General features: G+C 50.1%; 1 protein-coding gene across 2 annotated transcripts in view; it reads right to left on the bottom strand.

Moving 5' to 3' along the window:
• lmtk2 (lemur tyrosine kinase 2) overlaps window positions 1-14,164 on the bottom strand; it is a 131,173-nt gene that overhangs the window by 41,389 nt on the left and 75,620 nt on the right. For both annotated transcript variants that reach the window (XM_079519956.1, XM_079519957.1), the window contains one exon: window positions 3,601-3,731. In XM_079519956.1, the coding sequence (XP_079376082.1) occupies window positions 3,601-3,731 (131 nt within the window). The remainder of the gene's footprint in view (window positions 1-3,600; window positions 3,732-14,164) is intronic.

The following is a 14,164-nucleotide window of genomic DNA, read 5'->3' as shown; positions in this document are numbered from 1 at the left end:
TAGCGCGCCACTCGGTGGCGCGCTATGAGCTTGTAGATCTGCTATTTTTCAATAGCTAAAGCATAACATAATGCTAACACCGAAAGGGGTTCCCGCCCAAAATGGGTTAACCCATTTAGATATGAGGATGATTCTACAAACGCCTTCTAAATCCTGACAGTATGAAAACAAAAAACGTGTTTCTAGATGTCAGTTGTTCTCAAACAGTTTCATGTCAAGGACCCTCAAAGATATATGTATTTGTATATGCTATTTGTTTTATGTGTCTAAATCGCACTATTTTAATAATTAAAAAGAAAGTCCGTCTCTGCCGCGGAGCTGGTGGAAGGAGCTAACTGTTATGATGTCAAAACCGGAAATCGACACATTCCCTGGGCTGCTAGGGCTTCTGGGAAATTGAGTCCAATGCAAGTGAACGGGGGTTTTGTCTGACTACAACAGCCTCACACCCCCCTCCATGTTGCGTAGCAAGATGGCGATTGGTGCGATGGAATGTAAACACACGGCGCAAGCTATCTTCGGCGGAATTTTGACGATCAAAAGCCCAGATACTTCAGCGTATGATCTAAAGGTAATAAAACAATCCCGGCAGCGTAGAATATTTGATTATAATGCGGGTAGCGCGTAGTACGCAGTAGAACTGTTAACCAGCTGTAGTACGCAGTAGAACTGTTCACCAGCTGTAGTTTGAACCTGAACTAGAAAACCAACTCTATTTCACCATTCATGCTTTTTTGTGACGCGCCCCCACTGAGAGAGAGAGAGAGAGAGAGAGAGAGAGAGAGAGAGCTTTGGACACCGCCCCCCAGAGGAGACGCGGCACGGGGCGCCCCCTCTACCGTACAAAGCCACCGGTCCCCGTCGGACATGGCCTGCACAGGGCAGGCAGGCCGGGGCGACCACCGAAACTCAAATGGAATTAACTTTTTTTTGTTTTGTTTACGGCGGTCATTTTACAGTAGTCCCAGCCTCCACACACAGAGAGAGAGCGAGAGAGAGTTGTTGAAGTTGTAGCTGGGATTAAAGTGGTGGTTTGGGGAGGGGTGATGGGGGAGGGGTAGGGGTGATGGGGGAGGGGTAGGGGGGGAGCACCGATATGAGAGGGGATCACCTTACAGTCAAACAGCAGAATCATCATATCCCTGCGGCAGCAGCAGGTGACAGCTGACACCAGCGCAATGCATGGGAGCTGTGTAATTAGAGCCCCCGCCTTATGGTGGCTTATTCTGAGCATGCAGAATAGAAACCCTGGAGCTGCTAGCTGGGAGCGTCCTATGCCATCCATCCATCTGCTCCATGCCCAGGGCTCCCCCACACCCACCCCCACTGCACTGCACTGGCTGCAGGGCTGGGCTGGGCTGGGCAGGACAGGGCTATCCTGATAGCAGTCAGCCAGCCAAGCAGCAGACGCCCCCTGTGCTGTGGTCCCCTGCCTGCCTGATGGTCTGCCTGCCTGCCTGCCTGCCTGCCTGCCTGCATGATGGCCTGCCTGCCTGCCTGCCTGCCTGCCTGATGGCCTGCCTGTATGATGGCCTGCCTGCCTGATGGCCTGCCTGTATGATGGCCTGCCTGCCTGCCTGCCTGCCTGCCTGATGGCCTGCCTGTATGATGGCCTGCCTGCCTGCCTGCCTGATGGCCTGCCTGTATGATGGCCTGCCTGCCTGCCTGCCTGCCTGCCTGATGGCCTGCCTGCCTGCCTGCCTGCCTGCCTGCCTGATGGCCTGCCTGATGGCCTGCCTGCCTGATGTAAAGGTGTGTCCAGGTGAATGTAAAGGTGTGTCCAGGTGAATGTAAAGGTGTGTCCAGGTGAATGTAAAGGTGTGTCCAGGTGAATGTAAAGGTGTGTCAGGTGAATGTAAAGGTGTGTCAGGTGAATGTAAAGGTGTGTCCAGGTGAATGTAAAGGTGTGTCCAGGTGAATGTAAAGGTGTGTCCAGGTGAATGTAAAGGCGTGTCCAGGTGAATGTAAAGGCGTGTCCAGGTGAATGTAAAGGTGTGTCCAGGTGAATGTAAAGGTGTGTCCAGGTGAATGTAAAGGTGTGTCCAGGTGAATGTAAAGGTGTGTCCAGGTGAATGTAAAGGCGTGTCCAGGTGAATGTAAAGGTGTGTCCAGGTGAATGTAAAGGTGTGTCCAGGTGAATGTAAAGGTGTGTCCAGGTGAATGTAAAGGTGTGTCCAGGTGGATGTAAAGGCGTGTCCAGGTGAATGTAAAGGCGTGTCCAGGTGAATGTAAAGGTGTGTCCAGGTGAATGTAAAGGTGTGTCCAGGTGAATGTAAAGGTGTGTCAGGTGAATGTAAAGGTGTGTCCAGGTGAATGTAAAGGCGTGTCCAGGTGAATGTAAAGGCGTGTCCAGGTGAATGTAAAGGTGTGTCCAGGTGAATGTAAAGGTGTGTCCAGGTGAATGTAAAGGTGTGTCCAGGTGAATGTAAAGGTGTGTCCAGGTGAATGTAAAGGTGTGTCAGGTGAATGTAAAGGCGTGTCCAGGAGAATGTAAAGGTGTGTCCAGGTGAATGTAAAGGTGTGTCCAGGTGAATGTAAAGGTGTGTCCAGGTGAATGTAAAGGTGTGTCCAGGTGAATGTAAAGGTGTGTCCAGGTGAATGTAAAGGTGTGTCCAGGTGAATGTAAAGGTGTGTCCAGGTGAATGTAAAGGCGTGTCCAGGTGAATGTAAAGGCGTGTCCAGGTGAATGTAAAGGCGTGTCCAGGTGAATGTAAAGGTGTGTCCAGGTGAATGTAAAGGTGTGTCCAGGTGAATGTAAAGGTGTGTCCAGGTGAATGTAAAGGTGTGTCCAGGTGAATGTAAAGGTGTGTCAGGTGAATGTAAAGGCGTGTCCAGGAGAATGTAAAGGTGTGTCCAGGTGAATGTAAAGGTGTGTCCAGGTGAATGTAAAGGTGTGTCCAGGTGAATGTAAAGGTGTGTCCAGGTGAATGTAAAGGTGTGTCCAGGTGAATGTAAAGGTGTGTCCAGGTGAATGTAAAGGTGTGTCCAGGTGAATGTAAAGGCGTGTCCAGGTGAATGTAAAGGCGTGTCCAGGTGAATGTAAAGGTGTGTCCAGGTGAATGTAAAGGTGTGTCCAGGTGAATGTAAAGGCGTGTCCAGGTGAATGTAAAGGTGTGTCCAGGTGAATGTAAAGGCGTGTCCAGGTGAATGTAAAGGCGTGTCCAGGTGAATGTAAAGGTGTGTCCAGGTGAATGTAAAGGTGTGTCCAGGTGAATGTAAAGGTGTGTCCAGGTGAATGTAAAGGTGTGTCCAGGTGAATGTAAAGGCGTGTCCAGGTGAATGTAAAGGTGTGTCCAGGTGAATGTAAAGGCGTGTCCAGGTGAATGTAAAGGTGTGTCCAGGTGAATGTAAAGGCGTGTCCAGGTGAATGTAAAGGTGTGTCCAGGTGAATGTAAAGGTGTGTCCAGGTGAATGTAAAGGTGTGTCAGGTGAATGTAAAGGTGTGTCCAGGTGAATGTAAAGGTGTGTCCAGGTGAATGTAAAGGTGTGTCCAGGTGAATGTAAAGGTGTGTCAGGTGAATGTAAAGGTGTGTCCAGGTGAATGTAAAGGTGTGTCCAGGTGAATGTAAAGGCGTGTCCAGGTGAATGTAAAGGTGTTACCTGTGCAGGAAGTTGTTCTTGTGCATGTGCGTGACGCCCGCAGCGATCTCACAGGCCATCCTCTGCAGCTGCAGCAGCTCCGCCGTGCGGAACATCCAGTCCTGCTGCGTCAGGTAGCTCCGAAGGTCGCCCTGCAACAAAACACACGCACACATTTAGTTTCTTCATTTGAAGCCACAAATTACAATTAGTTTCAAGGACCCCCATAACTAAGCATGTAGCGATACACTCAACTCACGATACGATATGTATTACGATTTTTCACGATATTTTCAACACAATTATTTTCCAGACAAATGACCGAAAAATCTTTTTTTATGATTTATCTTCCCCCCAAGCTTTTTTCACATTTTGTATTTAACTACATTGCAAAAGTAGCATTAATTTCATGTAAAATTACGTAATTTCTGTGCAACAACTGTAAACATGCTTTCATGTTTAAACCTAGCTCGAGTTAACATTTCTTCTTTTCTTTGATGGCATCTTAGGATAGATGTAGACCTATTTGACAGTGCAGAAACATCTTAGGATAGATGTAGACCTATTTGACAGTGCAGAAACATCTTAGGATAGATGTAGACCTATTTGACAGTGCAGAAACATCTTAGGATAGATGTAGCCCTATTTGACAGTGCAGAAACATCTTAGGATAGATGTAGACCTATTTGACAGAAACATAATTGCCTTCCTTGATGTATTAATGAGCATCAATTAACGACCATCACCTGTGGCACAGACACATACAGCTCCCCTCTGCAGGCCTCTACTACTGAAAGTGACTGCATGGAGTCTCATTTCTCTCCAAAAGCACTAGCCCCCTAAAAGAAAATATAATTTATATCGATTTTTTTTTTTAATTTTAATAAATCGATACATATCGTGTGGGTTATAATATCGATATATATCGATATACGATATATCGTTACTTGCCTACCCATAACTCTTAGTGTACAACTGGAACCCCCTCAAGGAACCCAGATGATCCCTGGATCCCACTTTGAGAACGACTGTCCTACATTGATTTTACACACTTGTATCGAATCGTTATCGACCAATAACACAAGCTATGGGTTTCGGAATCTGTATCGGGGAAAAAATAAACCGGTACCGCTATGTCTCTAGTCTAGTGTCACGCACCTTAGGGAGCCGATCTTCAAGCTCACAGCACGATGCATGCTGAGCTTGTAGATCGGCTATTTGTGGTGCGCGACACCACAGTAGAAGTCAGGCATACCTCCAACTATAACCTGCTGAACCGAACCTCGAAATGTTTGATCCCAACTCTAACCTCAACCCCAAACTTTTCCTAATTGGAAATGGAAGCCCAACTCACAATGTCTATTTCTCTTACACACGCACGCACGCACGCACGCACGCACGCACGCACACAAAAAAACAAAGTAATCACTCCTACATCAATGGGACCAGCAGACCACAATGGAAATATGTTTTAGGCACATATTTGTCACAATGATTACAGTCATTCAGTCAGTCAGTCAGTCAATTAACCAGACAATCCATCCATCCATGAGACAATCATCAGCAGTGTAGCACAATGTAAACATGCAGTGAGCAGAGCGCGCCACACGGGGGCGGTAGACACCAGTGGGACCCTTAACGAACGTCTGTGCCTCTCCAGCACTTTCTGTCCTGAACGCTGATGGGGTTTCCAGACGACCAAATAAGGCTAAGGCTGTTTAATAGAGCTGTATGATTGCTGTGTCACAGTGATTTATAAATAAAAGAGTCTCAGGAAGGACACTCTCTCTCATGCACAGCCTCATGTGAGGACACTCTCTCCCATGCACAGCCTCATGTGAGGACACTCTCTCCCATGCACAGCCTCATGTGAGGACACTCTCTCCCATGCACAGCCTCATGTGAGGACACTCTCTCCCATGCACAGCCTCATGTGAGGACACTCTCTCCCATGCACAGCCTCATGTGAGGACACTCTCTCCCATGCACAGCCTCATGTGAGGACACTCTCTCCCATGCACAGCCTCATGTGAAGACACTCTCTCCCATGCACAGCCTCATGTGAAGACACTCTCTCCCATGCACAGCCTCATGTGAGGACACTCTCTCCCATGCACAGCCTCATGTGAGGACACTCTCTCCCATGCACAGCCTCATGTGAAGACACTCTCTCCCATGCACAGCCTCATGTGAAGACACTCTCTCCCATGCACAGCCTCATGTGAGTCTCGTGTGCTGTAGTAGAGGAACTTTATAGAGGTTATGCTCATGCATAAAGTGAGTTTATCGTTGGTTGTTTAAGGCAATCAGAAAGGACTTTTCTGTGTGGATGTTCTGTGTGGATGTTCTGTGTGGACATAACAGCCCATACGGCTGTCAAGGCCAGAAAGTAGTAGTTTTTTCCCCCACTCAGGTGTTCCCGCCTAACCTCCGAGTATGACGTCACACGCATACCCTCTATAATTAGAATATTTATTATTATTATTATTATTATTTTTAGATTAGCAGATCTACACGCTCAAGATGCGACACATTGTGAGCTTGTAGATCGAAACATTTATAGGGCTGAAGTGGTTTTGTAACAATAATGAAAATCTACAAAGTAGATTCTTTTTTTATTTTTGTCTTTAGTGCTATAGTACTGAAAACTGGAAGGAAAAACAAAAGTGTACTCAAGTACTAGTACTTGAGTAAGTGTGCTTGAGTACTTTCCATCACTAATGGGAGGTGAAATAGGGACACGGGGTGGATCTGTAATTCGTCCCATGGGCCTCGGGCCAGCCCGGGGATGGGGTCCATGGGCCTCGGCAGCCCGGGGATGGGGTCCATGGGCCTCGGGCCAGCCCGGGGCTGGGGTCCATGGGCCTCGGGCCAGCCCGGGGCTGGGGTCCATGGGCCTCGGGCCAGCCCGGGGCTGGGGTCCATGGGCCTCGGGCCAGCCCGGGGCTGGGGTCCATGGGCCTCGGGCCAGCCCGGGGCTGGGGTCCATGGGCCTCGGGCCAGCCCGGGGCTGGGGTCCATGGGCCTCGGGCCAGCCCGGGGCTGGGGTCCATGGGCCTCGGGCCAGCCCGGGGCTGGGGTCCATGGGCCTCGGGCCAGCCCGGGGCTGGGGTCCATGGGCCTCGGGCCAGCCCGGGGCTGGGGTCCATGGGCCTCGGGCCAGCCCGGGGCTGGGGTCCATGGGCCTCGGGCCAGCCCGGGGCTGGGGTCCATGGGCCTCGGGCCAGCCCGGGGCTGGGGTCCATGGGCCTCGGGCCAGCCCGGGGCTGGGGTCCATGGGCCTCGGGCCAGCCCGGGGCTGGGGTCCATGGGCCTCGGGCCAGCCCGGGGCTGGGGTCCATGGGCCTCGGGCCAGCCCAGGGCTGGGGTCCTGGCATGGGACCATGGGCCGCGGGTCACCCATGGGCAGCCCATGGGCCCCTGCCCCCAGGGCTGTGGTTCTCGGGCCAGCCCAGGGCTGGGGTCCTGGCATGGGACCATGGGCCGCGGGTCACCCATGGGCAGCCCATGGGCCCCTGCCCCCAGGGCTGTGGTTCTGGCCTGGGCCCATGGGCCGCGGGTCACCCATGGGCAGCCCATGGGCCCCTGCCCCCAGGGCTGTGGTTCTGGCCTGGGCCCATGGGCCCCGGGGGAACCCCAGCCCAGCCCCTGGGCTGGGGTTCTGGCCTGGTTCCATGGGCCCCGGGGGAACCCCAGCCCAGCCCCTGGGCTGGGGTTCTGGCCTGGGCCCATGGGCCCCGGGGGAACCCCAGCCCAGCCCCTGGGCTGGGGTTCTGGCCTGGGTCCATGGGGAAAACGCTAGTTACGAACAACCACGTCAGCTGTGTTGAATTTCACACCTCCAGGGTACAGGCTGGGAATCTTTCTCACTGTGTGACTGTGCGCACGTGCGTGTGTGTGCGTGCGTGTGCGTGTGTGTGTGTGTGTGAGACAACACTGGTTGCTGTCCATCAATCACTAGCGGACACATTAAATGATGGCAGACGAGGCTTTGATGTGTTCCACTTGGTACCGCCGGGGGACATTTTAGAGCCAATTTACAGCTGCTTAAGGTTATGAGACACAGTTGAGGCACACGAAGGCAATGAGATAAGAGATATGTCACTTAGACAGCAGTCTTGTTAACCCATTTAGGCCTGACGTCGAAATAAATTAAAAAAAACGTTCGCTCTGAAAGAATATATATTCAAAGATCTGTGCCGCATTTTTTTACGATTTTTCAAAAATAGCAGACCTACAAGCTCGTAGCGCGCCACTCGGTGGCGCGCTATGAGCTTGTAGGTCTGCTGTTTTTCAATAGCTAAAGTATAACAAAATGCTTAGTTAAAAACACCAAAAGGGGTTCCCGCCCAGAATGGGTTAGAGGCGCAGGAGGGCGGGCAACCTGCTGGCAGCCAACGCTGGCACGAAGGAGGCCGATCACTGGCACAGCTGGCATTACGTGTGAGAGAGAGACAGAGAGGATTTTAAAATTGACGATTTAAAGAAATGTAGTCGAATAAACGAAGTCCCTCGCGTGTGGTACCTAAAAATATAAATGGTGATACGCGATAAATCGACTGGCGATCTAAAGTCAGACACCTATGAGATCTCTTGTCTACATTTGAGCGAGAATCGTCCATCACTAGCTGGCTGTCCAATTCATTGTAAGCCATGTAGCCATGAGGCCCATAGGGGCAGGAGCCCATCTCCTGTTTCTGTAGCCATGAGGCCCATAGGGGCAGGAGCCCATCTCCTGTTTCTGTAGCCATGAGGCCCATAACAGGACAGGAGCCTATCTCCTGTTTCTGTAGCCATGAATGAGGCCCATAGGGCAGGAGCCTATCTCCTGTTTCTGTAGCCATGAGGCCCATAGCAGGGCAGGAGCCTATCTCCTGTTTCTGTAGCCATGAGGCCCATAGCAGGGCAGGAGCCTATCTCCTGTTTCTGTAGCCATGAGGCCCATAGCAGGGCAGGAGCCTATCTCCTGTTTCTGTAGCCATGAGGCCCATAGCAGGGCAGGAGCCTATCTCCTGTTTCTGTAGCGTGAGGCAGCTTGATGTACAAGTACACCCCCTTGACATGTCACAGGGACTTACCCCCAATCCAACCCTTGATGCTGAGTGTCAAGCAGGGAGGCACTGGGTCCCATTTTTTAGAGTCTTTGGTATGACCCGGCCGGGGATTGAACCCCGACCTCCCAGTCACAGGGCGGACACTCTAACCACAAGGCCACTGAGCTACCAATTCATTGTAGTTACTCTTATGTTTTTGCTACAAGAGAGAGACTTTAAGAGATGTTTAAGTCTTTAAGCACTTTGATGTTGCCACAGTAGTTATGGCTCCAGATGACACATTTTGAATGTAGTTAATGTTTATTAAGCAACTACAGACTAAAGACAATGAACATGTTCATGGACAAAATGAGAATCGTGATCTCAATTCAGGAGAGGAGAAAACAAAACTAACTGTTCAGGAGAGGAGAAAAAACTGCAAGCATGGCTGAAATAAATGTCAGAGCTGAAATTGACATGTAAATATGAAATAAATGCTTAAACATGTAGCTAGGTGCAATGTTAGTCCACAGAAGTGAACCTTTCAGGGCTGTTTTCTCAACTCTCTGTGAATACATTACTCTATAAGCCATATCTCCCAAACTGGTGGGTCAAACTTAACAACCAATATGTGAATTTGAAGCTATGACACCCGTGTGAAATGAGGGGCACTAATATATTAAAGTCTAACTCATGTTGATTTGGTGATGTAATACAAACGGTGCCAACACAAACATTAAACGCCATTAACAATAAAGACAAGAGACAATGTGACGTAATGAGTTACATTATGACGTACATTTTGCCTTCATTGTCAATGGCGTTTACAAAACAAACATTGAACTAAAGACAAACATTAAACCTGTGTATAGGCCCTCAAAAATATAATCCAATGACCTACTATGTATCTAGTTTGGTCACATTTGTAGAATGGCGTTCGCTCTGTACTGTATGTGACCATTTACAGTGTTGTTTATTGACTTGTTGTTCGTTCTGCTTATTCAGATCATGATGCTCGGTTTGCACACAGTCTGGTCAGCCGTGCTGAGTGGGGGAAACCACCTTAGGTAAGGGCAAACCACCTTAGGTAAGGGCAAACCACCTTAGGTAAGGGCACACTGAATGAACGATGCCCCGATCTCTTCCACCACACAGACGAGGACACCTGGCATGTGCAGATTATCCCCTTCGATAGGCCTTCTAATCGCCCCCCGGAGAGCGAGAGGAGAGGCCCCCGAGGTACACGGTTAGGAAGGCGTTCATCATTTTAACCCATTTAGGCCTGACGTCGAAATAAAAAAAATGTTCGCTCTGAAAGAATATATATTCAAAGATTTGTGCCGCATTTTTACGATTTTTCAAAAATAGCAGACCTACAAGCGTGTAGCGTGCCACTTGGTGGTGCGCTATGAGCTTGTAGATCTGCTATTTGTCAATAGCTAAAGTATAACATAAATGCTTAGTTAAAACACCAAAAGGGTTCCCGCCAAGAATGGGTTAACTGGTTCACAGCCAGGTGGCACCAGAGCTCTACCCCTGAAAGTGCCAGGCCGCGTGCGTGCGTGCACGAGCGTGCACACGAGTATTTTGGCCGTTTTTAGGTAAATGTGACCGCCCGTTAGCATAAAATGGTAAAACATGCTAATTATTTTTATTCCCTGGATTATGGGGAATAAAACAAATCTCGGGATGCCGGGCATGGCATCCATTGCAAAGGTAAATTAATCTCGGCCTCTCGAGCCCGACGCTGACCCAGCTAACAAAGGGGGGGATTGCGCACGCTTATCCGACACACCAACGGACCGACATGCGGAAACAACGGTCGGAAATGCAGTGGATCATGCGCTGCTCCCGTGCTTACGGTTAGGTTAGGGTTTGAGGTAGGTTGACGGTCTAATGACAGTCAGACCAATAGTATGTCTAAACTAAAGCCTGTACCCTAACCAGGCTGCCCGTTAGCTCTCTGGACCCATGTCCCCAACAACCGCTCCCTCAGGACAAGCACTGCCAACAAAATGGATCCCCACAAGTCCAGCAAGCCAACTTGGGGAGACATGTGGGCCTTTGCAGTGGCCACATCTTCACTGTGGAACTCAACTCACTCCCAGCTCACATCAGAGCTGCCCCCCCCCCCCCCCCTCCCCCACCTTCAAAACGTTCAAAAGCACAATCAAAGCACACCTTTTCAGACTTGCTTCCCTACATAAATCCCCCCCCACCACCACCACCACCACCCACCCACACACACACACGTTTGTCTACCTTTTGGTTTCTATTTTTTTAACCTTTTAAACCTTTCAACTGGTTTTATTTTTATTTTTTTCTGATACAATTGTCTACATTGTTCTGTTCTGTAAAGCGACGTAGAGTACCTTGTAAAGGGCTATATAGTGTATGTATATTATAATGATATCATGGAGGTGCCTGCAGCTCTAGAGAAGACCCCCCCCCCACCCCGGGCCGTGGGGGACCCCCGGACGAAGGACGAGAGAGAGAGAGAGAGAGAGAGAGAGAGGACACTTCCCCGTCCCCTGGAGAGGAATGCACTAGTGACAACACACACCAACACTAACAAGTCACCCTGCAGGGTCACATAATATACAACCCGCTTTTTGGTCAAAGTGCCACCGAACGCCACAAGACTCAACCTCGGTGAGCCCATAAAGTGTGCGTGTGTGTGTGCGTGTGTGTGCATGTGCGTGCGTTCACAAAGGGCTCACTCCCTGGGGAAGCGTCTCGGAGCAGTCAGTGAAAGTGGCCACGAGTGTCTCTCGTTTCTAAGCTCATTCGCTCGCTCGCTCGCTCAAACGTCACCCCGAGCTCAGGCACACACAGAGCATTTGTAATGCCCTCTGCTCTTGCAAATTTGTTTGACATTGCACATTTCCTGCAAAGAAAATATTGCAACTGACCTTTAAGGCAAGACCCATAAGCGTTATTTCTACCAGAGTACAGTATTATTATCTTTACATATTATCTTACTTTCAATTCATATATACATTTTCATGTAGAGAAGACATAGCACTATATAGTATATGTGCATAGTTTCATTATAGAGATATTCCACTGTTAGGTTCTTAGCTTACGTATGATTCTTGATTTTCATGTATGTGATGTATTACCATGTTTTTTGTTCTCGCTTACTGTAACTCGCTCTGGATTAACTCGCTTCTGGGTGGGAACCCCTTTTGGTGTTTTAAAGCGTTGTTATACTTTAGCTATTGAAAAATAGCAGATCTACAAGCTCATAGTGCGGCACCGAGTGCCGCGCTATGAACTTGTAGGTCTGCTATTTTTGAAAAATCGTGAAAATGTGGCCCACATGTTTGAATATATTCTTTCAGAGCGAACGTTTTTAACTCAAATCCTTGCTTCTGGAACAACACATTTTCAGATGGGGGTCTGCAGCCAAATACAGATAATTCTGGGGGTCCTTGACATGAAATATTGAGCACGACTGACATAGAAACATAGGCATTTCAGAAAACTGTCAGAATTTAGAAGATTTTTTTTTAATTTCGACGTCAGGCCTAAATGGGTTAAGAGCGTCTGCTGAATGCCTAAAGTGTAAATTGTACTTTATGATCTCATGGTTGTATTTTGTCACAGTTCTGCGGAACAGGTCCCTCCAGAGTGTGCTGTAGCTGCTGCTGCTCCTACTTTAAGTAAGCCACAAATGAGACCCTTGGAGTGGTCTCCCTCTCTCTCTCGCTCACGCATGCACGCCCCACGAGCTCTGAGAAAAGCTCCTTCACAGAAGAGCTATATTAAAATGAATGGTAAGCGATACGCTCAGGGCCCGTCCTGATCTGTGAAGAGTGCACAGCAGCTGGGCTGGGAGGTCCCAGGGAGAGGGGTGGGGGATAGGAGGTCCCGGGGAGAGGGGCGGGGGATAGGAGGTCCCGGGGAGAGGGGTGGGGGATAGGAGGTCCCGGGGAGAGGGGCGGGGGAGAGGGGCGGGGGATAGGAGGTCCCGGGGAGAGGGGCGGGGGATAGGAGGTCCCGGGGAGAGGGGCGGGGGAGAGGGGCGGGGGATAGGAGGTCCCGGGGAGAGGGGCGGGGGAGAGGGGCGGGGGATAGGAGGTCCCGGGGAGAGGGGCGGGGGATAGGAGGTCCCGGGGAGAGGGGTGGGGGATAGGGGGTCCCGGGGAGAGGGGCGGGGCAGAGGGGTGGGCAGGGGGCCGCCCTTGTCAACCAAACACGCGTAATCAGTGAAAAGGCCATAACAATTAACACGAAACTAAAAAAACAACCTTGTTAAAATAGTTGTCATGCTTCATCCCACACGTCAATGAACGGTCGACGTCAGGCAGAACCTTTTCATGTCAATAATTGCCTTCTTTTCTCTGTCTCTCCCTTGTCTTTCTGCCTCCTCCTCCTCCTTGCACTTTAACTGTATCCGTTATTTTTTGTTATTTTGTTTTATACATCCTATTTTTATTTTATTTTATTATTTTATAATTGTGTTTCCTTTGCTTGATGTTCTGTGTAAAGCACAATGAATTACTTTGTTGACATGTGTTCACACCCGTGTGAAGTGAGTGGTGCAACTCCGTGTGGGGGTCCCCGGGGGAGGGGGGGGAGTTCCAGACCCACAGGGACGCACCCAGGGTGCCGGCCCAATTCCGGCAAGCCGTCCCGCGTCCGAAACGGTTGAGAAATGACAGAGTTACCGTGTGGGGGTCCCTCTATACTGTACCCTCTACTGTACAGCACTGTACTGTCACTGTACTGTACTGGCACACCCAAAATCACCATATATACAGTTAATATGTGCGTGTGCGTTTGTGTGTGTGTGTGTTAGGTTGCGCACAGGTGGTGAAAAACAACCATGCTGTTTTCGTGCTCAGACGCACCCAGCCAGGCAGCCACCCACCCACACACATAGCTCCATAAGGGAGTGGTTGCACCACTCAAATTAAAATGCCTTGCCATACTTCATAAGACAAGAGGTGGCATGTAACAGTAGCAAAACATCCAATCTGAAGGCTCACAAGACGTCGCCCATGAGACGCGTTGATACGTTTGAAATACTGACATTCCGAGTGTATTAATAATAATTTGGTCAACACTCCTTGGCAGCATTTGTCGCTGTTATATTTGCACATACAGTGAAATGTGAGCCCTGTATTTAAGCCATCCTAAGTATCAGGATCAGTGGGTGCTAACTACTCCCCCCCAGGGAGTAGTTAGGGGTTAAATGTCTTATTCAGGGACACGTCTTGGACACCCAGAGCAGGGGCTGGGAAGGGAACCGGGGACCTCCCCAGGACACCCAGAGCTAGGGGCTGGGAAGGGAACCGGGGACCTCCCCAGGACACCCAGAGCAGGGGCTGGGAAGGGAACCGGGGACCTCCCCAGGACACCCAGAGCAGGGGCTGGGAAGGGAACCGGGGACCTCCCCAGGACACCCAGAGCAGGGGCTGGGAAGGGAACCGGGGACCTTCCCAGGACACCCAGAGCAGGGGCTGGGAAGGGAACCGGGGACCTTCCAAGCTTCACAACTCTAAGACCCATAAGGGGTCGAAACGTTGTCATCCACCTTATTATCA

The sequence above is a fragment of the Electrona antarctica genome, assembly GCF_951216825.1.
Source record: "Electrona antarctica genome assembly, chromosome: 14".
Classification (NCBI taxonomy): Eukaryota; Metazoa; Chordata; class Actinopteri; order Myctophiformes; family Myctophidae; genus Electrona; species Electrona antarctica.
Note: the sequence above shows the minus strand (reverse complement) of the source record. Positions and strands in the feature narration are given on the sequence as shown.